The sequence below is a fragment of the Dendrobates tinctorius genome, unplaced genomic scaffold (genome assembly GCF_039654945.1).
Source record: "Dendrobates tinctorius isolate UK_male_01 unplaced genomic scaffold, ASM3965494v1 ptg000028l, whole genome shotgun sequence".
Taxonomy (NCBI): domain Eukaryota; kingdom Metazoa; phylum Chordata; class Amphibia; order Anura; family Dendrobatidae; genus Dendrobates; species Dendrobates tinctorius.
In genome coordinates this window covers 11,890,999-11,918,604 of record NW_027361696.1, presented here as the reverse complement: position 1 = coordinate 11,918,604, position 27,606 = coordinate 11,890,999, and the positions used below count along the sequence as shown (strand labels likewise).

General features: G+C 45.4%; 2 protein-coding genes across 11 annotated transcripts in view; one reads left to right on the top strand and one right to left on the bottom strand.

Moving 5' to 3' along the window:
• Window positions 1-23,998, top strand: part of LDLRAD2 (low density lipoprotein receptor class A domain containing 2) — a 43,098-nt gene extending 19,100 nt beyond the window's left edge. For 4 of the 5 annotated variants that reach the window (XM_073570135.1, XM_073570132.1, XM_073570134.1 and 1 more), the window contains one exon: window positions 6,101-7,002. In XM_073570135.1, coding sequence (XP_073426236.1) covers window positions 6,101-6,351 — 251 coding nt within the window. In that variant the 3' untranslated portion in view covers window positions 6,352-7,002. Of the gene's footprint in view, window positions 1-6,100; window positions 7,003-20,057 lie in introns of those variants that run through there. The other variant, XM_073570136.1, reaches the window with a different exon arrangement.
• HSPG2 (heparan sulfate proteoglycan 2) overlaps window positions 7,072-27,606 on the bottom strand; it is a 296,550-nt gene continuing 276,015 nt past the window's right edge. For all 6 annotated transcript variants that reach the window (XM_073570126.1, XM_073570127.1, XM_073570128.1 and 3 more), the window contains 4 exons: window positions 10,083-10,156; window positions 9,925-10,008; window positions 9,604-9,707; window positions 7,072-8,589 (listed from right to left, as the gene is read on the bottom strand). In XM_073570126.1, the coding sequence (XP_073426227.1) occupies window positions 8,426-8,589; window positions 9,604-9,707; window positions 9,925-10,008; window positions 10,083-10,156 (426 nt within the window). In that variant the 3' untranslated portion in view covers window positions 7,072-8,425. The remainder of the gene's footprint in view (window positions 8,590-9,603; window positions 9,708-9,924; window positions 10,009-10,082; window positions 10,157-27,606) is intronic.

The following is a 27,606-nucleotide window of genomic DNA, read 5'->3' as shown; positions in this document are numbered from 1 at the left end:
TACAAGAACAGTCACCCCCTAAACACTACAAGAACAGTCACCCCTAAACACAAGAACAGTCACCCCCAAACACTACAAGAACAGTCTCCCCCCAAACACTACAAGAACAGTCACCCCCCCCAAACACAACAAGAACAGTGACCCCCCAAACACTACTTGTGTCCTTGAGGACAACAAGAACAGTCATCCTCCAAACACTACAAGAACGGTCACCCCCCAAACACTACAAGAACGGTCACCCCCCAAACACTACAAGAACAGTCACCCCCCCAAACGCTACAAGAACAGTCATCCCCTAAACACTAATTTTAAAAGAATAGTTACCCCCCAAACGCTACAAGAACAGTAACTCCCTAAAAACTACAATAACAGTCACCCCTCAAACACTAAAGGTGTCCCTGTGAACTACAAGGTCACCCCGAAAGTCTACAAGAACAGTCACATTACAGGTGTCCCAGGGAACTACAAGAGCAGTTACCCCCTAAACACTACAAGAGCAGTCACCCCCTAAACACTACAAGAACAGTCACCCCCCCAAACACTACAAGAACAGTCACCCCCCCAAACACTACAAGAACAGTCACCCCCCCAAACACTACAAGAACAGTGACCCCCCCCCCCAAACACTACTTTGTGTCCTTGGGGACAGCAAGAACAGTCATCCCCCAAACACTACAAGAACAGTCACCCCCCATACACTACAAGAACGGTCACCCCCCCAAACCCTACAAGAAGTCACCCCCCTAAACGCTACAAGAACAGTCATCCCCTAAACACTATTATTAAAGAATAGTTACCCCCCAAACACTACAAGAACAGTAACTCCCTAAAAACTACAATAACAGTCACCCCTCAAACACTAAAGGTGTCCCTGTGAACTACAAGAACAGTCACCCCGAAAGGCTACAAGAACAGTCACATTACAGATGTCCCAGGGAACTACAATCACAGTCACCCCTTAAACACTACAAGAACAGTTACCCCCAAACACTACAAGAGCAGTCACCCCCAAACACTACAAGAACAGTGACCCCCCAAACACTACAAGAACAGTGACCCCCCAAACACTACAAGAATAGTGACCCCCCAAACACTACAAGAATAGTGACCCCCCAAACACTACTTCCTGGGGACAACAAGAACAGTCATCCCCCAAACACTACAAGAACAGCCATCCCTTAATCACTAATATTAAAATAATAGTTAACCCCAAACACTACAAGAACAGTCACCCCCAAACACTACAAGAACAGTCACTCCCCCAAACACTACAAGAACAGTCACTCCCCCAACCACTACAAGAACAGTCACTACCCAAATCACTACAAGAACAGTCACCCCCCCAAACACTACAAGAACAGTCATCCCCTAAACACTATTATTAAAGAATAGTTACCTCCCAAACACTACAAGAACAGTAACTCCCTAAGAACTACAATAACAGCCACTCCTCAAGCACTATAGGTGTCCCTGGGAACTACAAGAACAGTCACCTCCCAAACACTACAAGAACAGTCACCCCCTCCAAACACTACAAGAACAGTCACTCCCCCAAACAATATAAGAACAGTCACTCCCTCAAACAATATAAGAACAGTTACTCCCTCAAACACTACAGGTGTCCCCTGGGACAAGAACAGTCACCCCCCCAAACACTACAAGAAGTCACCCCCCAAATACTACAAGAACAGTCACTCCTCCAAACACTACAGGTGTCCCCGGGGACAACAAGAACAGTCACCCCCCCCCAAACACTACAAGAACAGTCACACCCACAAACACTACAAGAACAGTTACCTCATAAACACGTCACTGGGGACTACAAGAACAGTCACCTCCCTATATACTACAGGCATCCCCGGGCACTACAAGAATCGCCACCCCCCCAAACATTACAGGCGCCCCCAGGGATTACCATCAGAGTCACCTCCCAAACACTACAAAAATAGTCACACACCCCCAAAGCACAACAGGCGTTCCTGGGAACTACAAGAACAGTCATCCTCAAAACACTACAAGTGTCCCCAGGGACTACAAGAACAATCACCCCTCAAACAGTACAGGTGTCCCAGGGAACTACAAGAACAGTCACCCTCCTAAACACTACAAGAACAGTTACCCCCCAAACACTAACATTAAAAGAACAGTTCCCCTCTCCCAAACAAGTATAAGCGTTTCAGGGAACTACAAGAACAGTCATCCTGTAAACACTAACATTGAAAGAATAGTTACCCCCCAAACACAACAATAACAATAACCCCCTAAAAACTACAATGTCACCCCTCAAACACTACAGGCGTAACTGGGAACTACAAGAACAGTCACCCTCCAAACACTACAAGTGTCCCCAGGGACTACAATAACATTAAAAGAATAGTCACCCTCCAAACACTACAGGTATCCCAGGGAACACTACAAGAACAGTAACCCCCTAAAAACTACAAGAACTGTCACCCTCCAAGCACTACAGAAATCTCCGGGAACTACAAGAACAGTCACCCCCCCAAACACTACAAGAACAGTAATCTCCTAAAAATGACAATAATAGTCACTCCTCAAACACTCCAGGCATCCCCGGGGACTACCAGAACAGTCAGCCCCCAAACACTACAGGTGTCCCCAGGGACTACAAGACCAGTCACCCACCCCCCCCCCCAAAAAAAAAAAACCCACTACAGACATCTTCTAGCGCTACGGACCTATCACTACAGGTGTCCCTATGCGCAACAAGTTTTGTCACCCCCTAAACACTACAGGCGACCCCATGGGCTATAATGAACCATCATACCCCAAACACTACAGGCATCTCGGAGTCTAGATAACATGAAGTAATTATCGCCCTCTACTCCTCCTTGGTCAGACCTCATCTGGAATACTGTGTCCAGTTCTGGGATGTATATGAGAAGCATAGAGTCTAGATCACGTGAAGTAATTATCACACTCATTTCCTCCATAGGCCATGGGCACACACTGAGTATTTGGTGAGTTTTTTACCCCAGTATTTGTAAGCCAAAACCAGGAGTGGAACGGTCAGAGGAAAAGCATAATAGAAACATTTGCACCACTTCTGCATTTTACACCCACTCCTGGTTTTGGCTTACAAATACTGTGGTAAAAAACTCACCAAATACAGTACTCAATGTGTGCGTGTGGCCTTAGTCAGGCCTCATCTGGAACACTGTGTTCAGTTCTGGGATGTATATGAGAAGTATTGAGTCTAGATCACGTGAAGTAATTATCTCCCTCTACTCCTCCTTGGTCAGGCCTCATCTGGATACCGTGTCCAATTCAGGGCACCACATTATATAAAAGACATTGAAAAACTGGAGCAAGTACAGAGAAGAGCGACCAGGATGGTGGGCGGACTGCAGAGTATGTCCTACGAGGAATGGTTAAAGGATCTGGGAGTGTTCAGCTGCAAAAAAGACTAAGAGGAGACTTAATAGCAGTCTACAAGTATCTGAAGGGCTGTCACAGTGTAGAGGGATCATCATTATTATAATCATGGAAACACGAGAAGCAATGGGATGAAATTGAAAGGAAAAGATACAGATTAGATATTAGAAAAAACATTTTGAGAGTGATTGTGAACAATGAGTGAAACAGGCGACCACAAGAAGTGGTGAGTTCTCCTTCAATGGAAGTCTTAAGAGGCTGGACAGACATCTTTGTGAGATGGTTTAGTGACTGGCGGTTGGACAAGATGACCCTGGAGGTCCCTTTCAACTCTACCTGTCACAAATATTCCATTTATTTGCCAAACAATTTGTCAGGGTTACAACCCACAACTTTTGGTTTCGCTTTCAGCTCCAGTTAGAAACTTGCAGCTCTCCGGCACCCCCCCTTACTCTCAGGTCAGTCAGGGAACTGCACCTAGGATAATTGTCGCCGGAAAGGCTGCCTTGTCGCGTCCTGGTTATTGGGCACTCTGCAGTGAGTGCAGCGTGTATATCACCAGTCCCAGGTCGGGAATACACACAGAAACCTCCGACCCTTCACTGCCAGGGTTTTCCAATACCGCCAGGGGTGCTATGCTGCCACCAGTTCCTCGATCCTTATAAAAATTTATATCGGGCCAGGAACCAACCCACAGGTAGCGTATCTAGGCACAGAGTACATGTCGGTTCAATCTTAGAGCAAAAAGAACGAAGCTAGTAAATTTATATGTTTACTCCAAAATTATAGGCAGTGTTTACAAAAATACAAAGATATTACAAAGGGACACAAAATACAGTATGTACAACAGTTACAGATTAAAGGGAACCTGTCACCTGTTTTGGCCGCTATGAGATGCGGCCACTGGCTTTCAGGGCTTATCTACAGCATTCTATAATGATGTAGATAAGCCCCCGGTCCGACCTGAAAGATAAGAAAAATAACTTTTATTATACTCACCCGGGGGGGTCCGTGCCGATGGGTGTCGCAGGTCCGGCGCCTCCCATCTTCTTGCGATGCTGCCCTCCTGTTTGCTTCATCGTTCCCTGGCATGGCGCTGCTGTGAAGGCGTACTTCTCTGCCCTGTTGAGGGCAGAGTAAAGTACTGCAGTGCGCAGGCCCTGGGCCTCTCTGAGCTTTCCCAGCACTTGTGCACTGCAGTACTTTGCTCTGCCCTCAACAGGGCAGAGAAGTACGCCTGCGCAGGAGCGTGATGCCAGGGATCGATGAGGAGGGCGGCATCGCAAGAAGATGGGAGGCGCTGGACCCGGACCTGCGACACCCATTGGTCTGGACCGCCCCCCTGGGTGAGTATAATTAAACTAAATTTTTCTTACCTTGCAGGTCGGACAGGGAGCTTATCTACAGTATTATAGAATGCTGTAGATAAGCCCTGAAAGGCAGTGGCCGCATCTTATAGCGGCCAAAATAGGTGACAGGTTCCCTTTAAAATAAGAAACTTACTCTATCTCCGTCACAGATAGGATGTGTTGATAAAGGGGAGGAGAATATACCCAGGGCAAAGGGTCCTTCAGCACAGCTTGGTGTACTGTAGCTGATTCTCCAGGCATCTGACAACTTCCTCAGGAAGCATTGGAGTTTATGCTTTTCTCTTGCTGACCTCACTAGTTGGGCTGAGCTAGAGGATGTACGCCCCCTTTTTTTAAGAAAAAAAGTTATTAAAACTTCTACTTGCCATATCTTTGGCCAGGGAGCTCACAGAGTGACGCCAGGGTTATCATATTTTCTCTTACGAAATTATCTTTCGTTTGAGACCAAACATGACACATCTGTGTGCTACTGGGGAGCAGAAACTGTTTTCTCGGATTCTGATGGTGCACATGTTGCAAAAACGTTGATGGGTGTAGCCTAAATTAAACTGATTCTGAAAATATGTGTTTCCTGTCTCTAGGATAAATGTGCGTTATACAATTCGAGTTTGAACAAAGGACCATGTGGCGAGGGGGTGGTAGTGGATAGGATTACACAGTGTAGAGGGAGGGGGGAAGTCTTGCAGCTGGGGCTGCATTGTGGAGCTCAATGTTAGGGTATGTTTCCACGTTCAGGATTGCCGGCGCTTTGGACGCTGTGGAAACCCCGCTCCGCCCCCTTTTCTACGCGAGGTGATACCGCATGTAAAATCCCCTCCACTATGCTGTAACATCTGGACGCTGCGGCTGTACGCAGCATCCAATCTGCAGCAAATCCTGATGTAATCCTAAACGTGGAAACATACCCTTACACTGCACAAACCAAATGGGGTGTGGGGCCGCAGGAGCACTGTATGATATCTAGGATTTTAGGAATTAACTCATATTTTCCTGACAACTCTACCATTCTAGGATTCTATCCTAAACACTACATGCGTCTCCAAGGGTTACAAGAACCATCACACCCCAAACACTACAGGCGATCCACACACCGATCACCTGTCGGTTGGATGCAGAATTCCTCTTGGTTGTTCTTTGACCCTTGTGTTGTAGACTGGGAGCCCCCTTTAATCTGACCTCATCTCCTGCTCCCGAGAAGTCATCCATTGTGCCACACCAGGCCGGTGGATGAGACCATGTGTAGGGAACCCTTTCGGTGTTAGCCTCTCCACCATTGCTATGCGTTGCTTTCTGGGGGATGATTGCAGCCACTGACCTACACATCTATCTTGCAGAGCGGAGATCCTATGCCTCCTTCCTCTACCTGTACGTCATCCTGGGCTTCGTGGTCAGCGTCGCTCTCTTGTTCTGGTGTTGCTGGTCTCCAGGCTGGTTTATCTGGAGAGTCGGCGTCTGCAGATTCATCCCCTGCTGCAACTCGTTTTGCGCCTCCTGTCACCTCTGCACTCGCAGCTGCATCTTACAGAACAACGTTCGACCCTGTAAAGTCACCCCTCAGGACACAGTACCGACGGAGCCGGTGTGATCCTCACCTCTGGGGTGCACTGCAGGTCAGGGGCCGTGACGACACTGAAGGTGGTGGGACAGATTTACATGAAGATTGGCTGGAGAGTGCAGAGACTGCAATTCATGTTATGGATGGTAACTGCAGAATGTGCCTTGGACTCTTGCTCCACCCTGGATCATGGATTCTTTTGCTGCAGGCCATGTCCCAGACGCTCTCAATGTACCATTTAGCTGGCATGGACGCTCTCGCTGTAGACCGTGCCTTCAACACTCATGCTCCTCCCTATATCATGGACGATCTTGCTGAGGGCCACGCCCCAGACTTCCTCACCCTCCGCGCCCCGGATGACCTCACCCACTGTGGACGCCCTCACCTGCTGCCCTCACCCTAAACGCCCCGGACGCCCTCAACCACTGTGCCCCGGACACCATCACCCGCCGCCCTAACCCTCCGCACCCCAGATGCCCTTCACCCACTGTGGGCGCCCTCACCCTCTGTGCCCCGGACACCCTCACCCGCCGCGCCCAATATTTATTCGCTTCCTGTACATTACATACTGATAGGGAATGTAGATTGTGAGCCCCAATGGGGACAGTGATGATAATGTCTGTAAAGCGCTGTGGAAGTAATGACGCTATATAAGTGAGTAAAATAAATAAATAAAAATTACACACTTCTGATTTATGTTGCAGGACTTTCCTTTTGATTACGGCCGCTCTCAGACACGACAACGCCACGTTCCAAAATCTGTTTTATTGGTTAGTTGTGATGTAACAGGACGACATGACGGGTTGTGCCCCCTGAGCAGTACAGACCCCCGATAGCATTGGCACCGCAGCACATGGAGGAGCTATACAGCTCGTCTGCTTGCTCTGATGCTCGCAACTGGTGGTCTCGTGATGGCAGGAACGACACAGGCTTAGACCCCAAGGGGTTGATGTACGATGTCTATGACCCATGTAAGGGACTCCTGAAATGTGCTGTACAGCGGCTGAATACTGATCCGAGGAGTTGACATGAGATGCCTGACCGCCTCCATTTAGCGAGCAGGGATCCGGGTGACTGGACCATCACACAATGCTGGGACAGTACTGGTGCCCGCCACACCCTGCAGGGCAAAAGGACTCACTACCACTCCAGGGGGCCAGCACATCTGTGCACGTCATGGCGGGGGCAGCTGGATGAAGGTTCTGGGGCAATGTACTGTCTCCTGCCCAGAACCCCAGATATAGAGACCCCCAAAAATGGGCAGAGAGGAATGATGAAGATTTACCTGGAAATTGCGGACCTGAGCTCCCCGCCCCTTTCTGGTGAACTGGTGACCAATAAAGTGACGAGCCCCGAGGAGACCCTATAGGGAACGGAGAATAAAGGACCTCCCCGCCCTACAATAAATACACAGAGAGGTCTCTGGGAGCTGGAAGGACGAGACGGCCACATGATGAGCCGCCTGCAATACGAGCAAGCCACATGACGAGCAGCCCACAGTACGAGTCGGCCACCTGACGAGTCCACCATATGACGAGCAAGCCACATGATGATCCTACCATATGACGAGCAGCCTACAGTATGACTTAGCCACATGATGAGCCCACCTTATGAGGAGATGGCATACAAGCAGCCTGATGTATGAGCCGCCCATGTGATGAGATCACATATGTGCCATGTGTGATGGACATGGGGTGTTTCTAGGCGGGCGACTCCCGCACCGTGTGGACCAGGGAAGCGGGGTGTCAGACATCACGGGGGAAGCGGGGCGTCAGAACGTCACCGGGGGAGCGGGGTGTCAGATGTCACACATCAGGATGGTTAGTTTTTTTTGTTAGGGATTCTTTTTAAAAAAACAAACATCTGGTTCATTACATAGAAATTTCCTTCATCTGGGAGTAAAACATGAAATCTGAAGACAATAAAAAAAATAATTAAAAAGAAGAGATGGGTAATACAGACGCGCCGTCCAAATCGTCTCCTTAGCACCGCAGGGTTTGGTAGCAGCAGAAGCACCGTGTATTCAGACTCCTCCGATTCTGTCCTGTCTGGGTTACTCACTAGTCTCTTGCGTGCCCCAGTTTTGGCTCTCTGGAGCCCCCACCTAGGGCGGGCACTCTCTGGTGTTGTGTGCGGCCTCCGCTTGGTGCTTCAGATCGATGGGTTGGTGCGATGGCTGGGCATTTAGCAGGACCAAGTTTTTGATGCATCCAGTGATGCCAGTGGAGAACTTTCCTCCTGTAGTCAGCTTCACGTGGGGGGTGCCACCTGTAAGAAGATAGGTCAGGAAATTGGCCACTGTGTCACGGGAAAGTGGGCGGCGGGAACAAGTAAAAAATGTTACACAGGCACCAGCTCAGCAGCAACAGGGAGGCCCCGCCAAGCACTCGTCCAATACAGGGAGGCCCCGCCAAGCACTCGTCCAATACAGGGAGGCCCCGCCAAGCACTCGTCCAATACAGGGAGGCCCCGCCAAGCACTCGTTCGGTACAGGGAGGCCCCGCCAAGTATTCGTCCGGTACAGCGAGGCCCCGCCAAGCATTCGTCCGGTACAGCGAGGCCCCGCCAAGCACTCGTCAGATACAGGGAGGTCCACTGTCTGCTCATCTTGGTGAAGTGCTGCATTGCACTAAATTCCACACAATCAGCATATTTCTCTAATATCATTAAGTACGCATTGTTGGAGACCCCGAAGTGGGAAGAGAAGCCCCCCCATTGTCCCTGTGAAGGCAGTCACTAATCAGGACTTGTCCTCCATAGATTCAATATCGGAGGCACCGACGGGTCGTGTGCTGGAGACAACAGAGATCTCCTAGATGGCAGAGGATTCAGCCTGAGGCCCCTCACTGGAGAAATGCCATAAGGGAGTCCTTTGCAGCTACGGGAGGTGATAGCCCTGGGCATATAATGGTACCGGTCGGTGCTAGAGAACTTGGCTAACCGTAGACTTTCTCTGCTCAGAGCGCAGGTCCACTCTGAAAAACCTGCACATAGAAACATTCTGGGGGTGCTGGGCCCCTAACAGTAGGGGTCTGTCCCAATCAGTAAGTTAGCTTATGCCCATTACTACGTTTCTTGGAAATTCGTCCATCCTCTCCGGATGCTGCCAAGAGCCACGTCCACGGTTCAGCGTCTTCCGGATCTGGAGAAGATTCTGACATTTACAGGAAGATTGACCAGGAAAGGAATGTGTGGAGCGGTGAGCGGACCGAGATGAGCAGCCCCCGCTGCCTACTGGAGACATGGCGGCGGCCTTCAGGGATCACAGAGGGTTTGACTTACCCACATAGACCTTGCTCCTCGTGTCCACCATGACATTTTTGCCTGGCGATTGTCCAGTCATCACTTCCTCTCCATCGATGTAAATGGAGCCAGACCTTCCCTCCCTGACAAAAAAAGGCAGTTATTAACGGGGCCACCATGTCCCCACCACTCCCAGGCCGCCGTTCACACACAGTGCTTTATGTTTCATTGTGTAAATGACAGTAACAATGCCTTAAGTGAACGGGGTCACTGTGGACATGAGCTTGGTGGGCTGTGGACACATGGAGATCATCCGCTCAGAGCTGGAGTCGTAGGACTGAGCAGTGATGCCCCCCTCACCGGATGGCTGTGATCTTGTGCCATTCTCCGTCATTGATGGGGTCCTCGGTGGTGATGTTGGCCTCGCCGCTGCCCAGCTGGTAACTGAAGGGTGAAAGGGAAGGTTAGTGCCACGTGAAGACATGAGATGCAGACGGCACAGACGGGCATCCTCTCACCTGAAGACGAGGTGTCCACGCCGCAGCCCCAGGCTGATGAAATCCCTCTCTCTGCCGCCTCCTTCTCTCTCCTCCTGTCATAGAAACAAGTGATGATGAGTGTCATGTGGACACGGTGGGGCACCAGGCAGAGGGTGGGCACACTGGTCAGGGCGTTCAGGGTGGGCACAAAGTGCGGGTTGGCTCACAGCATGGTAGTTCAGAGCAGGGTGGCACATGGTGGGAAACAGGGCGGGATGGCTCAGAGCAAGGTGGCACATGGCGGGCACAGAGGGCAGGGTGGCTCAGAGCAGGGTGGCACATGGTGGGCACACAGGGTGGGGTGGCTCAGAGCATGGTGGCGCATGGCAAGCACACAGGCAGGGTGGCTAAGAGCAGGGTGGCACATGGGCACACAGGGCAGGGTGGCTCAGAGCATGGCGGCATAGTGCGGGGTGGCCCAGAGAGGGGTGGCACATGGCAGGCACACAGGATGGGTGGCTCAGAGCAGGGTGGCACATGGTGGGGACACAGGGCGGGATGGCTAAGAGCAAGGTGGCACATGGCGGGCACACAAGGAGGGTGGCACATGGTGGGCACACAGGGTGGGGTGGATCAGAGCATTTTGTCACAGAGCGGGATGGCCCAGAGCATGGTGGAACATGGAGGGCACACAGGCAGGGTGGCACATGAAGCGTACACGGGGAGGGGTGGCTCAGAGCAGGGTGGACCATGGTGGGCACACAGGGTAAGGTGGCTCAGAGCATGGTGGTACAGGTCGGGGGGTCCAGAGCAGGGTGGCACATGGTGGGGACGCAGGGCGGGATGGCTCAGAGCAAGGTGGCACATGGTGGGCGCACAAGCAGGGTGGCACATGGTGGGCCACAAGCAGGGTGGCACATGGAGGGTACACAGGGTGATGTGGCTCAGAGCATTGTTGTACAGGGCGAGGTGGCTCATAGCAGGGTGGCACATGGTGGGGACAGAGGGCAGAATGGCCCAGAGCAGGGTGGACCATGGTGGGCATACAAGGTAAGGTGGCTCAGAGCATGGTGGCACAGAGCGGGGGGCCCAGAGCAGGGTGGCACATGGTGGGAACACAGGGCGGGATGGCTCAGAGCAAGGTGGCACAGGGTGGGCATACAAGCAGGGTAGCACGTGGTGGGCACACAGGGTGGGGTGGCTCAGAGCATGGTTACACAGAGTGGGGTGGCACAGAGCAGGGTGGAACATGGTGGGGACACAGGGCGAGGCGGCACAGGATGGAACGGCACATTGTGATAATGAGCCGACACTTACTAAATTTTACAGAAAACCTGCAGAGCACCACACTGGAGTCACAGCGGACGTCCACATACCTGGCAACCATTGATAGCTGCGTAGGATCATGATCCAGCCAGAAACCGCCCTAATCCCAAAGTACATGTACAGCAAAATATACATCGAACTACACGACTGTACACAGGTCTATACCGCCTACAGTGGCATGTAAAAGTCTGTGCACCCCTGGTCCAAATTCCTGTTATTGTGAACAGTAAAGCAAGTTGAGATGAAATGATCTCTAAAAGGCCTAAAGTTACAGATGACATATGTCCTTTGTATTTTAGGTAAGAAAAAACTATATTGTCATCTTTGTCAAGGATGACACAGGAGAGATGCCGCAGATCCTACAGCTACAACTGATTAATCGTCAAAGATCGCATCCAGGGGGTAGCACTAAACCTATCCTGTGGTTATCTTTTTGTCACAAACAGCCCTCTGCTGCTCCCTATAGTCCGGACAATTACACAATTGACCTATGATTAATGGAGGAGGCTGCGGCCGTTACCACTACTAGGCCTGTTATTGAAAAGCTAACAGTGAGCGTATGGTATATACACCTTCTATGAATACATAGAATATGTGTATACACCACTACGGTCTCTGTTAACGCCACAATAATCAAACAACTACTCGCTGCTGCCACCACCAGTCATTTTTACAGTCCAATCTGACGTCTGGTTTCAGTAGCGTATGGCTTCGGGCCCGCGGTGCCGTTTACAGAACAAAAGGAACATAGTAACATAGTTATTAAGGTTGAAGGAAGACTTTAAGTCCATCTAGTTCAACCCATATCCTATCCTTACCTGCCCTAACATGTTGATCCAGAGGAAGGCAAAAAAAACCCCCATGTAGCAAACAGTAAGCTTCACATTGGGGAAAAAAATTCCTTCCCGACTCCACATACGGCAATCAGACTAGCTAGGAAACTAGTTTATATAACCTGTAATATTATACTTTTCAAGAAAAGCATCCAAGCCATTCTTAAATTTTAGTAGGGAATCACTCATTACAACATCACATGGCAGAGAGTTCCATAGTCTCACTGCTCTTACAGTAAAGAATCCGTGTCTGTGATCCGCGTCTCCAGACATAGAGGATGCCCCCTTGTCCCCGTCACAGGTCTAAGAGTAAACATTAGAAAGGTCTTTGTACTGTCCCTGCATATATTTATACATTGTAATAAGATCACCCCTAAGCCTTCTTTTTCCCAAACTAAATAACCCCAGGTGTAATAACCTGTCTGGGTATTGTAGACCCCCCAGTTCCCTAATAACCTTGGTCGCTCTTCTCTGCACCCGCTCCAGTTCAGCTATGTCTTTCTTATACACCGGAGACCAGAACTGTACGCAGTTTTCTAAGTGTGGTCGCACTAGTGACTTGTATAGAGGTAAAATTATGTTCTCCTCATGAGCATCTATGCCTCTTTTAATAGATCCCATTATTTTATTTGCCTTTGCAGCAGCTGCCTGACACTGGCCACTAAATGTGAGTTTGTCGTCCACCCATACACCCAGGTCTTTTTCAGTGACAGTTTTGCCCAGTGTTTTACAATTAAGCACGTAATTAAACATCTTGTTTGTTCTACCAAAGTGCATGACCTTACATTTATCCCCATTAAAGCTCATTTGCCATTTATCAGCCCAAGCTTCTAGTTTACATAAATCCTCATGTAATATAAAATTGTCCTCCTCTGTATTGATTACCCTGCAGAGTTTAGTGTCATCTGCAAACATTGAAATTATACTCTGAATGCCCCCTACAAGGTCATTAACCTCTTTCTGCCATCGGACGTACTATCCCGTCCATGTGACCTGCGCTGCTGATTGCGGCTGGGTGTCAGATGATTTTCACAGCTGACACCTGGCACTATGTGTCATGGGTGGTCATGGACCGCCCCCGGCACGTTAACCCCTGGCACACTGCGATCAAACATGATCGCAGTGTAACAGGGGATTAGGGAAGAATTGGCAGGGAGGGGGCTCCCTCCGTGCTTCCCTGAAACCCCCCAAGCAGCGCGATGTGCTGTGCTGTCCGAGGGTCTCCTTCCCTGCATGGAGGAAACCTGTGCAGCGCTTGTCAGATCGCTTATCTGACAGAGTGCTGTGCAAAGTGTCAGATCAGCGATCTGACACTAGACAGTGATGTCCCCCCCGGGACAATAAAATAAAGTTATAAAAAAAAGGGTAAAAATAATTTATAAAAAAATCCCTAAATAAGTTTTAAAAAAAAATATTCCCTAATAAATTAATTTTTTAGAAATAAGAAAACCCAAAACAATAAAAGTACACATATTTAGTATTGCCGCGTCCGTAACGACCCGCCCTATAAAACTGTCCCACTAGTTAACCCCTTTAGTGAATCCCTTAAAAAATAAAAATAAAAAACAAAGCAAAAAACAATGCTTTATTATCATACCGCCGAACAAAAAGTGCAATAATGCGCAATCAAAAAGACGGATGTAAATAACCATGGTACCGCTGAAAACGTCATCTTGTCCCGAAAAAATGAGCCGCAACACAGTGTCATCAGTGAAAAAAAGAAAAAAAGTTATAGCTCGCAGAATAAAGCGATACAAAAATAATTATTTTTTACATAAAATTGTTTTAATTGCATAAAAGCGGCAAAACATAAAAAAAATGACATAAATGAGGTATCGCTGTAATCGTACTGACCCGAAGAATAAAACTTCTTTATCAATTTTACCACCTGCGGAATGGTGTAAACGTCCCCCCCCCCCCCCCACAAAGAAATTCATGAAATGCTGGTGCCCGAGAATGGTACCAATAAAAACGTCAACTCGTCCCGCAAAAAATAAGACATTACATGACTCGGTGGATCAAAATATGGAAAAATTATAGCTCTCAAAATGTGGTGATGCAAAAACTATTTTTACAATAAAAAGCGTCTTTTAGCGTATGACTGCTGCCAAACATAAAAGCCCGCTAAAAATAGTAAATCAAACCCCCATTTATCACCCCCTTAGTTAGGGAAAAATAATAAAATAAAAAAATGTATTTATTTCCATTTTTCCATTAGGGTTAGGGCTAAGAATAGGGATAGGGTTAGGGGTGTGTTGGGGTTAGGGTTGGAGTTAGAATTGGGGGCTTTCCACTGTTTGGGCACATCAGGTGCTCTCCAAACGCAACATGGCGTCTGATCTCAATTCCAGCCAATTCTGCATTGGAAAGGTCAAACGGTGCTCCTTCCCTTCCAAGCTCTGCCATACGCCCAAACAGTGATTTACCCCCACATATGGGGTATCAGCCTACTCAGGACAAATTTCACACCAACTTTTGGGGTCCAATTTCTCCTGTTACCCTTGAGCAAATTAAAAAATTTTGGACTAAAAGATCATGTTTGTGGAAAAAATATTTTTTCATTTTCACACCCGGGCATTATAAACTTCTGTGAAGCCCTTGGGGGTTAAAACTGCTAACCACACATCTAGATAAGTTCCTTGGGGGGGGGGGGGTCTAGTTTCCAAAATGGTGTCATTTGTGGGGGGTTTCCATTGTTTAGGCATATAAGGGGCTTTCCAAACGCGGCATGGCGTCCGATCTCAATTCCAGCCAAAAAAGTCAAATGGCGCTGCTTCCCTTCCAAGCTCTGCTATGCGTCCAAATAGTGGTTTACCCCCACATGTGGGGTATCAGCGTACTCAGGACAAATTGCACAATAAGTTTTAGGGTCCTGTTACCCTTGGGAAAATAAAAATTGAGGGTGAAAAGATCATTTTTGTGGAAAAAACATGATTTTTTAATTTTACGGCTGTACGTTATAAACTTCTGTGAAGCCCTTGGGGGTTTAAAGTTCTAACCACATATCTAGATAAGTTCCTTGGGGGTCTAGTTTTCAAAATGGGGTCACTTGTGGGGGGTTTCCACTGTTTAGGCACATCAGGGGCTCTCCAAACGTGACATGGCGTCCGATCTGAATTCCATCCAATTTTGCATTGAAAAAGTCAAACGGCGCTCCTTCCCTTCTGAGCTCTGCAATGCGCTGAAACAGTGGTCCCCCCACATATCAGGTATCGGCGTACTCAGGACAAATTGCACAATAACTTTTGGAGTCCAATTTCTCCTGTTACCCTTGGTAAAATAAAAAAAAATTGGACCTTAAGTAATTTTTTTTGTGAAAAAAGTTAAATGTTCATTTTTTTTAAACATACAAAAAATTCCTGTGAAGCACCTGAAGAGTTAATAATCTTCTGAAATGTGGTTTTGAGCACCTTGAGGGGTGCAGTTTTTAGAATGGTGTCACTTTTGGGTATTTTCTATCATATAGACCCCTCAAAGTGGCTTCAAATGTGATGTGGTCCCTAAAAATAAAATGGTGTTGTAAAAATGAGAAATCGCTGGTCAAATTTTAACCCTTATAACTTCCTAACAAAAAGAAATTTGGGTTCCCAAATTGTGCTAATATAAAGTAAACATGTGGGAAAAGTTATTTATTAAGTTTTTTGTGTGACATATCTCTCTGATTTAAGGGCATAAAAATTAAAAGTTGTAAAATTGCGACATTTTCAAAATTTGTGCCAAATTTCTGTTTTTTTCACAAATAAACACAAGTTATATCAATGAAATTTTACCACTAACATGAAGTACAATATGTCACGAGAAAACAATGTCAGAATCACCGGGAAACATGGAAGCTTTCCAGAGTTATTACCTCATAAAAGGACAGTGGTCAGAATTGTAAACATTGGCTCTCTCATTAACGTGCAACCACCCTTGGGGGTAAAGGGGTTAATAAATATGTTAAAAAGAAGCGGGCCCAAAACTGACCCCTGTGGTACCCCACTGCTAACCGGGACCCAGTCCGAGTGTGTTCCATTAAATAACCACCCTTTGTTTCCTATCCCTGGGCCAGCTCTTAACCCACTTACACATATTTTCCCCTATCCCCATTGTTCTCATTTTATGTATCAACCTTTTATGTGGCACTGTATCAAAAGCTTTTGAAAAGTCCATGTACACCACGTCCACTGCGTTTCCTTGGTCTAGTCCGGAACTTACCTCTTCATAGAAGCTTATCAGATTATTCTGACAGGAACGCTCCCTTGTAAACCCATGTTGATATTGGGTCATGAGGTTATTCTTCTTCAGATACTCCAGTATAGTATCTATTAGGCAATCCTCCAGGATTTTACCCACAGTTGAGGTTAAGCTTACAGGCCTATAATTCCAAGTTCAGTTTTTGTCCCCTTTTTGAATATTGGCACCTCATTTGCTATACGCCAGTCCTGTGGTACAGACCCTGTTATTATGGAATCTTTAAAGATTAAAAATAATGGTCTATGGTTGTGCTTAATTCCTGCAGTACTCGGGGGTGTATGCCATCCGGGCCCGGGGATTTGTCAACTTTAGTGATCTTTAGCCATACTTCCTGCTGGGTTAAGCAGGTGACATTTAACCGCTTCCCGACCGCCCACAGTAGATAAACGTTCGCGCTTGCTGGGCTTTGTGCAGCGCTGACGTTTATCTACTGTCGGCGGTTTTGTGCCCCCCGGGACCCCCACATACCTTACAACGCGGGGATCCCGGTGCACAATGCATGCTGGGACCCCCGACGTCATCGAGACCTGATTGGTTCAGGTCCTGATGACGTCAGCGTCACAGCAGCCAATGGGAGCGATCGCTGGGAAAGCTGCTTGTTTCCCGGCGATCTCACTCATTGTAATGCGGCTTCTCCTCTGATCTAACACTGACAGATGATCAGAGGTTACTGTGTGAATAGATCGCTGCCTGGCACAGCTGATCGCTGACTGGCACAGCTGTGTCAGGCAGCGATCTTGTCACACAGTAACGCTGCTTCACCTCTGATCATCTGTCATTGTGAGATCAGAGGAGAAGTCACGTTACTGTGTGCCAGGCAGCAATCTTGTCACATAGTAACGCTGCTTCTCCTCTGATCATCTGTCAGTGTGAGATCAGAGGAGAATTGGCGTTACTATGAGTCAGATCGCAGCGCAGCCATTTTGTCACAAAAATAAAAAAAAGTAAAGAAAAAAAAAGAAAAAAGCAGGTACACAGGTTAGGGCTAGGGCAAGGGTTATGGCTAGTGCTGGGATTAAGGTTATGGGTGTGTTGGTGTTAGGTTTGTGGTTAGGGTTATGGTTAGGGCTGAGATTAGGGTTAGGGGTGTGTTGGGGTTAGGATTGGAATTAGAATTGGGGGTTTCCACTGTTTAGGTACATCAGGGGCTCTGTAAATGCAATATGACGCCCGCAGACCATTCCATCAAAGTCTGCATTTCAGAACATCATTACTTCCCTTCCGAGCCCCACCGTGTGCCCAAACAGTAGTTTTCTCCCACATATCGGGTACCAGCGTACTCAGGACAAATTGGACAACAACTCTTAGGGTGCAATTTCTCCTGTTACCCTTGTGAAAATAAAAATTGGGGGCTAAAAGATCATTTTTGTGGGAAAAAATGATTTTTTTATTTTCACGCCTCTACATTATAAACTTTACTGAAACACTTGGGGGTTCAAAGTGCTCACCACACATCTAGATAAGTTCCTTGGGGGGTCTAGTTTCCAAAATGGGGTCACTTGTGGGGGATTTCCACTGTTTAGGTACATCAGGGGCTCTGCAAACGCACATGACACCCGCAGACCATTCCATCAAAGTCTGCATTTCAGAACGTCACTACTTCCCTTCCGAGCTCCACCGTGTGCCCAAACAGTAGTTTTCTCCCACATATGGGGTACCAGCGTACTCAGGACAAATTGGACAACAACTCTTAGGGTCCAATTTCTCCTGTTACCCTTGTGAAAATAAAAATTGGGGGCTAAAAGATCATTTTTGTGGGAAAAAAATGATTTTTTTTATTTTCACGCCTCTACATTATAAACTTTACTGAAACACTTGGGGGTTCAAAGTGCTCACCACACATCTAGATAAGTTCCTTGGGGGTCTAGTTTCCAAAATTGGGTCACTTGTGGGGGATTTCCACTGTTTAGGTACATCAGGGGCTCTGCAAATGCACATGACACCCGCAGACCATTCCATCAAAGTCTGCATTCCAGAACGTCACTACTTCCCTTCCGAGCCCCACCGTGTGCCCAAACAGTAGTTTTCTTCCACATATGGGGTATCAGCGTACTCAGGACTAATTGGACAACAACTTTTGGGGTCCAATTTCTTCTGTTACCCTTGTGAAAATAAAAATTGGGGGCTAAAAGGTCATTTTGTGGAAAAAAAATGATTTTTTATTTTCATGGCTCTATGTTATAAACTTCTGTGAAGCACTTGGGGGTTCAAAGTGTTCACAACACATCTAGATAAGTTCTTTAAGGGGTCTAGTTTCCAAAATGGGGTCACTTGTGGGGGGTTTCCACTGTTTAGGTACATCAGGGGCTCTCCAAATGTGACATGGCATCCGATCTCAATTCCTGCCAATTCTGCATTGAAAAAGTCAAACGGCACTCCTTCCGTTCTGAGCTCTGCCGTGTGCTCAAACAGTGGTTTAGCCCCACATACGGGGTATCTGCGTATTCGGGAGAAATTGCACAAATAATTTTGTGGTTCATTTTCTCTTTTTACACTTGTGAAAATAAAAAAAAATGGTTTTGAAGTAAAATGTTTGTGAAAAAAAGTTAAATGTTTATTTTTTCCTTCCATATTCCATTCATTCATGTGAAGCACCTGAAGGGTTAATAAACTTCTTGAATGTGGTTTTGAGTACATTGAGAGGTGCAGTTTTTAGAATGGTGTCACTTTTGGGTATTTTCTGTCAAATTGACCCCCCAAACTCACTTCAAATGTGAGGTGGTCCCTAAAAAAAATGGTGTTGCAAATTTTGTTGTAAAAATGAGAAATCGCTGGTCAACTTTTAACCCTTATAACTTCCTAAAAAAAAAAATTATGTTTCCAAAATTGTGCAGATGTAAAGTAGACATGTGGGAAATGTTATTTATTAACTATTTTGTGCGATATCACTCTCTGATTTAAGGGCATAAAAATTAAATTTTGATTTTTTTGACAAATAAGCGCAGCTCATATCTAAAAATTTTTACCACCACCATGAAGTACAATATGTCATGAGAAAACAATGTCAGAATCAGTAGGATCCGTTGAAGCGTTCTAGAGTTATGACCTCATAAAGTGACACTGGTCAGAATTGAAAAAATTGGTCCGGTCACGAAGGCAAAAACAGGCTCGGGTGTGAAGGGGTTAATGGAGAATTTTTGTTATCACTGATCATCTTATCTGCCATGGGATTTTCTTGTGTAAATACTGTTGGAAAAAAGTCATTTAGCATATTGGCTTTTTCCTCATCCTCATCCACCATTTCACCCAGACTATTTTTAAGGGGGCCAACACTATCATTTTTTAGCTTCTTATTTATGTAGTTAAAGAATATTTTGGGATTATTTTTACTTTCTCTGGCAATGAGTCTCTCTGTCTCAATCTTTGCTGTCTTGATTTGCTTTTCACAGAATTTATTTAATCTTCTGTATTTATTTAATGCCTCATCACTACCTACTTGCTTTAATTCTCTAAATGCTTTATTTTTATCTTTTATTGCGCCCCTTACAGCTCTATTTAGCCATAGTGGTTTCCTCCTATTTCTCGCATGTTTATTCCCATACGGTATATATTGTGCACAGGTCCTATTCAGGATGCTAATAAACGTCTCCCATTTTCTTTGTGTATTTTTATGTCTCAGGATATCGTCCCAGTTAATTGCACCAAGATCATCTCTTATCCGTTGGAAATTTGCCTTCCTGAAGTTTAGTGTCCTTGTAACCCCTCTACTACACTTCTTATTAAAGGATACATGAAAACTTATTATTTTGTGATCACTATTACCCAAGTGACCCCCAACCCTTACATTTGATATGCGGTCTGGCCTGTTGGTTAATATTAGGTCTAGCAGTGCCCCCGCTCTTGTTGGGTCCTGAACCAGTTGTGAAAGGTAATTGTCTCTCATAGTTGTCAAAAACCTATTACCTTTGCTGGAACTGCAGGTTTCGGTTCCCCAATGTATTTCAGGGTAGTTGAAGTCCCCCATAATAATGACTTCTCCTTGAGTCGCAGCTTCATCTATTTGCTTTATGAGGATATTCTCCGTTGCTTCCATTATTTTTGGAGACTTATAACAAACCCCTATCAGTAATTTATTATTTTTCCCCCCTCCCCTTATCTCCACCCACAGGGACTCTACATTTTCATTAGATTCACATATATTATCACGAAGGATGGGTTTTAAGGATAATTTTACCTATAAACACGCCTCCCCCTCGCTTATTTGTACGGTCATTTCTGAACAGACTATAGACCTGTAAATTAACCGCCCAGTCATGGCTCTCGTCCAGCCATGTCTCAAGATATTTCCAAATAATGTTCCAACAAAATTAATTCTAATTCCTCCATTTTGTTGCTGAGGCTTCTGGCATTAGTATACATGCACTTTATGTATCTCTCTGTACCTCTGTTCTTTCTTAAAATATTGACTGTTCTAACCCCACCCCCGACACCACCCCCAATTTTTTTGAGTCCAGGTCACTATCTGCACTGTCTTCCCCTCCTATAAAATGAATACCCTCCCCCCAGTCCAAAGTTTAAACACTCCTCCAACCTTCTAGCCATTTTCTCCCTCAGCACAGCTGCACCCTCCCCATTGAGGTGCAGCCCGTCCCTAGCGTAGAACCTGTAGCCAACTGAGAAGTCGGCCCAGTTCTCCAGGAACCCAAACCCCTCCTTCCTACACCAATTCTTGAGCCACTTATTAACCTCCCTAATCTCCCGTTGCCTCTCTGGCGTGGCATGTGGTACAGGAAGTATTTGCAAAAATACCACCTATTAAATTTTCTATTTCACCCAGAATGATAGGCAGTGTTTATAAAAAATATAAAAAAAATTTACAAAGGGGACAAACAATATGGCATATTCACTTACATAAAATTAAACAGGATCAATAAAAAAAATGAATAAAAAATCCAGAAAATGGATTAAATCAATAAAAACAACCACTACTAAAAATAGGTATACTCCAAATAAGGCTATATACAAGAAACAGAAAAGGAGTACAACATACCCATATAAAATGTCACAAATAATTTATTAATTAATCTCATAAGATATCATATTCAAAAATTATACATATTAAAAATAATACATGGACAAGAAAATCAAAGTGAAGGACACATGACAACGTATTTCAACACCTTCATCACTTCACTGTCCAATAACCCTAAACGTCTCTTTGACACTTTTCATTCTCTACTCAACCCAAGAGTACAGACCCATACCACGGAGCTTCGAGCTGACGATCTGGCCAACTACTTCAAAGAAAAAATTGACCAGATCCGACAAGAAATTATCTCCCAGTCATCTCATACCATGCACTGTCCTCCCTCCCCCACTGCATCTAGCTCACTCTGACTTTGAACCAGTCACAGAAGAAGAAGTAAGCAGGCTCCTTGCATCTTCCTGCCCAACCACTTGCACCAGTGACCCATTTCCGTCACATCTGCTCCTGACCCTTTCCCCTGCTGTCACCCCTCACCTATCTAAAATATTTAACCTCTCTCTCTCTTCTGGTATCTTTCCCTCCTCATTTAAGCATGCCATCATATATCCACTACTTAAAAAACCATCCCTCGCCCAAAACTGTGCCACTAACTATAGACCTGTCTCTAATATTCCCTTCATCTCTAAACTCCTGGAACGCCTGGTGCACTCCCGTCTTATCCGCTATCTCTCAGAAAACTCTCTTCTCGACCCTCTCCAATCCGGTTTCCGCTCTTTACATTCTACTGAAACTGCCCTCACTAAAGTCTCTAATGATCTACTATCAGCTAAATCAAATGGTCATTACTCCATGCTAATGCTCTTGGATCTCTCTGCAGCATTCGACACTGTGGATCATCAGCTCCTCCTCACTATGCTCCGTTCCACTGCCCTCAAGGACACCGTTCTCTCCTGGTTCTCCTCCTATCTCTCTGACCGCTCCTTTACTGTATCTTTTGCTGGCTCCTCCTCCTCTCATCTTCCCCTTACTCTTGGGGTTCCTCAAGGATCGGTTCTAGGCCCCCTCCTCTTCTCTTTGTATACTGCCCCTATTGGTCAAACAATCAGTAGATTTGGTTTCCAGTACCATCTCTATGCTGATGACACTCAATTATACGCTTCTTCTCCTGACATCACGCCAGCCTTTCTAGAAAACACCGGCGATTGTCTAAACGCTGTGTCTAACATCATGTCCTCACAATATCTGAAACTGAACCTGTCAAAGGCTGAACTCCTTGTGTTTCCTCCCTCTACTAATGTACCTATACCCGACATTGCCATTTCCGTGTGTGGTTCTATTATTACTCACCAGCAACATGCCCACTGTCTTGGGGTCATACTTGACTCTGTGCTTTCCTTTGTCCCCCACATCCGATCACTGGCTCGCTCTTGTTATCTGCACCTCAAAAACATTTCTAGAATTCGACCTTTTCTTACTTTTGATTCTGCAAAAACTCTTACTATTTCTCTTATTCATTCTCGTCTCGACTATTGTAACTCCCTTCTAATCGGTCTCCCTCTTACCAAACTCTCCCCCCTCCAATCTGTCTTGAATGCAGCTGCCAGGATCATATTCCTCGCCAATCGTTACACCGATGCCTCTACCTTGTGCCAGTCATTACACTGGCTACCCATCCACTCCAGAATCCAGTACAAACTTATTACCCTCACCCACAAAGCTCTTCATTGCTCAGCACCACCCTACATCTCCTCCCTTGTTTTAGTATACCATCCTACTCGCGCCCTCCGTTCTGCTGATGACCTGAGGTTAGCATCCTCAATAATCAGAACCTCCCCCTCCCGTCTTCAAGACTATACACATACTGCGCCAATTCTTTGGAATGCACTTCCCAGGTCAATATGATTAGTCCCCAATCCCCACAATTTTAAGCGTGCCCTGAAAACGCATTTATTCAGACTGGCCTACCGCCTCAACACATTAACCTAATCTATCCCTATGTGGCACAGCCAAAAGTTTTTTACCATAACCAGGTTCCCCGCATCATGTTCCCACATGCTTTATGCATCCATTAGCCCTCTGCATCCGTACTGTTACACACTTAACATTATGGCTTGTCCATACAATCAGGGCAACTGTTACTACCCACCTTTCGTGTCTCCCCTTTTTTCCTCATAGATTGTAAGCCTGCGAGCAGGGCCCTCATTCCTCTTGGTATCTGTTATGATCTATGTGATTACTGTTATGCTGTAATGTCTATTGTCTGTACAAGTCCCCTCTGAAATGTAAAGTGCTGCGGAATATGTCAGCGCTATAGAAATAAAATTTATAATCATTATTATTATTAATAGATCCGACACATTTACATATATATATGGACCTGGCATTCAGAGACCATAGAGAGACATCATAATGGTATAATATACTATACTATACTATATATATATATATATTACAACACTTTCACAGTACCAGAAAATCACAAAATTACTGTGGGTGGAGCAGGATCAAATAAAATTAAATTATCACCATAATTATGGCCCCGTGAACACCCAAAAGCTACAAAAGACACCATCTAGCACTGAGCAAAGTCTCACCCAAATAGGTCGAAGTAAGCAGTCAGATCATGCATCCCCAACGCGCGTTTCGCGTACGCATGCGTTCGATACTCATGCGTTCGATACTCATGCATTATTCAACATACATATATAAATCCCATGAGACACGCCCATTTTTGTCTGATGTCATATCAAACGCATGCGCATAAACAACCCAAATGCATGCAAAATTGCATACAAACGCATGCACACACAGCATTTTTTCCATCATGCGTAAGATGATACGCATAAAAAACTCTGCGTAAACATGCCTTTTTGCATGCGGATGATACGCTGTGGACTCAAACGCTAATGTGAACCTAGCCTTAGCGCCCAAAGTGAAAATGTCTGCGGCAACACCACATATGTGGTTTCTATTATCCGGATCTAAGGAGAGCAAAAGTTTTCTGGGGAAATCCCAGGACCAAATAGATAACATTCCATTATAAAACACTGCTCTGAATGGAACTTAGTATGAAAAAAGATCTCAAGGTCAGGTAGATGCAGTACCAAAATCAATGGTGCCCAGAAGTGGGTCCAAAGACAATATACTACCTGAAGAGCGGTTGTAAAAGACACCTAAAAGAAAGTGACCTGTGGGTGATGGAGGCTTGTCCTGCAAATAAAGTAGGTGGAGGAGACAAGGGCACAAGATGTGCCCAACACGTGTCGCCAGATAAAACTGGCTTCATCAGGGGCTGGTCATGAAATGTGACTTCAATTTCAGAAAATGATATTCCAAACATTCACAATATCTACACTCTTGACGATCACAGGAGTTTGATATCACCGTCATATTTTTTTATTGGGATTTTACCTTTCCATAGATGGGAAACCTGACATAGCTATTGTCAGCGATCTGGTCACTATTGATTTGGAGCTTATAGCCAGGTATCATAGTTAAAAAAAAAAAAATGCATATTTTTCCCCAACTAGTCCTGAAGTTGAAAATGTTCCATTAACATCAGATGTATACAAACCCCAAAATTTTTCCACCTGTGCCCAAATGACTAGTTGCAGATGTAAAGTTTACTTTAAACTCAGGATATCTTTCCTGGGGACAAAGGAGACTTCTCCACTTCACCATCTATGCGTAAACACATGTCCTTTTGTTATCTGGACCTCAAAACAGATATTTCCTGTTTAATTATCTGTACTCGTCAGAATTTTGTTTTTACTTCCGGGGATATATATATAAATCAATTTGTCATGAGACATATCACCCCACAACATTTGGTTCCACTTTCAGTTCCGGTTAGCAACTTGCAGCCCTCTGGCACCTCCCTTATCCTCAGGTCAGTCAGGGCACTGCACCTAGGATAAGTAGTACCCAGAAAGGCTGCCTTGTTGCGTATTGGCTATCGGGCACTCTGCAGTGAGGACGGCGTGTATACAGTTGTGGCCAAAAGTATTGACACCCCTGCAATTTTGTTAGATAATACTCAGTTTCTTCCTGAAAATGATTGCAAACACAAATTCTTTGTTATTATTATCTTCATTTAATTTGTCTTAAATGAAAAAACACAAAAAGAATTGTCCTAAAGCCAAATTGGATATAATTCCACACCAAACATAAAAAAGAGGGTGGACAAAAGTATTGGCACTGTTCGAAAAATCATGTGATGCTTCTCTAATTTGTGTAATTAACAGCACCTGTAACTTACCTGTGGCACCTAACAGGTGTTGGCAATAAGTAAATCACACTTGCAGCCAGTTGACATGGATTAAAGTTGACTCAACCTCTGTCCTGTGTCCTTGTGTGTACCACATTGAGCATGGAGAAAAGAAAGAAGACCAAAGAACTGTCTGAGGACTTGAGAAACCAAATTGTGAGGAAGCATGAGCAATCTCAAGGCTACAAGTCCATCTCCAAAGACCTGAATGTTCCTGTGTCTACCGTGCGCAGTGTCATCAAGAAGTTTAAAGCCCATGGCACTGTGGCTAACCTCCCTAGATGTGGACAGAAAAGAAAAATTGACAAGAGATTTCAACGCAAGATTGTGCGGATGTTGGATAAAGAACCTCGACTAACATCCAAACAAGTTCAAGCTGCCCTGCAGTCCGAGGGTACAACAGTTTCAACCCGTACTATCCGTCGGCATCTGAATGAAAAGGGACTGTATGGTAGGAGACCCAGGAAGACCCCACTTCTTACCCCGAGACATAAAAAAGCCAGGCTGGAGTTTGCCAAAACGTACCTGAAAAAGCCTCAAACGTTTTGGAAGAATATTCTCTGGTCAGATGAGACAAAAGTAGAGCTTTTTAGGCAAAGGCATCAACATAGAGTTTACAGGAGAAAAAAAGAGGCATTCAAAGAAAAGAACACGGTCCCTACAGTCAAACATGGTGGAGGTTCCCTGATGTTTTGTGGTTGCTTTGCTGCCTCTGGCACTGGACTGCTTGACCGTGTGCATGGCATTATGAAGTCTGAAGACTACCAACAAATTTTCAGCATAATGTAGGGCCCAGTGTGAGAAAGCTGGGTCTCCCTCAGAGGTCATGGGTCTTCCAGCAGGACAATGACCCAAAACACACTTCAAAAAGCACTAGAAAATGGTTTGAGAGAAAGCACTGGAGACTTCTAAGGTGGCCAGCAATGAGTCCAGACCTGAATCCCATAGAACACCTGTGGAGAGATCTAAAAATGGCAGTTTGGAGAAGGCACCCTTCAAATATCAGGGACCTGGAGCAGTTTGCCAAAGAAGAATGGTCTAAAATTCCAGCAGAGCATTGTAAGAAACTCATTGATGGTTACCGGAAGCGGTTGGTCGCAGTTATTTTGGCTAAAGGTTGTGCAAGCAAGAATTAGGCTGAGGGTGCCAATACTTTTGTCTGGCCCATTTTTGGAGTTTTGTGTGAAATGATCAATGTTTTGCTTTTTGCTTCATTCTCTTTTGTGTTTTTTCATTTAAGACAAATTAAATGAAGATAATAATACCAAAGAATTTGTGATTGCAATCATTTTCAGGAAGAAACGGAGTATTAGCTGACAAAATTGCAGGGGTGTCAATACTTTTGACCACAACTGTATCACCAATCCCAGGCAAGGAATACACACAGAAACCTCCGATCCGTCACTTTCAGAGTTTCCCAATACCACCAGGATGCTTCGCTGCCACCAGTTCCTCGTTTGATACTAAAGCTTATATCGGGTCAGGAACCGACCCACAGGTAGCGTGATTTGGCGCGGAGTACGTGTCGGTTCAATTATAGAGCAAAAAGATAGGTATTTCTGGACCCGCTTGTCTAGATTACACGAGAAGTTCAATACTTATTCTATTCTATAAGCTTACTAATAGCCAATATACTAGATATGCTTATCCATTTATGTGGTTCACAAAAACAAAAACAAATATATGGATACTAGTATTAATATTAATAGAAACACAGAAGGGTCATGTCAATATGAAAAAGAGGATCTTGAAGTGGTACGATGTAATGTAATGCTTCTTCTTTATACTTTTACTAGTTGTATATCATATTTCTTTAAATATGAACATTTAATGTTTGGCTTGTCTATACCCTTAAAGGTACTTATAGTGCTAACTGTACTTATTGTATATGATTATTGTACCTTCTGTAATTTAAAATACAAAACTCAATAAATAAGAGATTTAACAATTATAGAGCAAAAAGAACGAAACTAG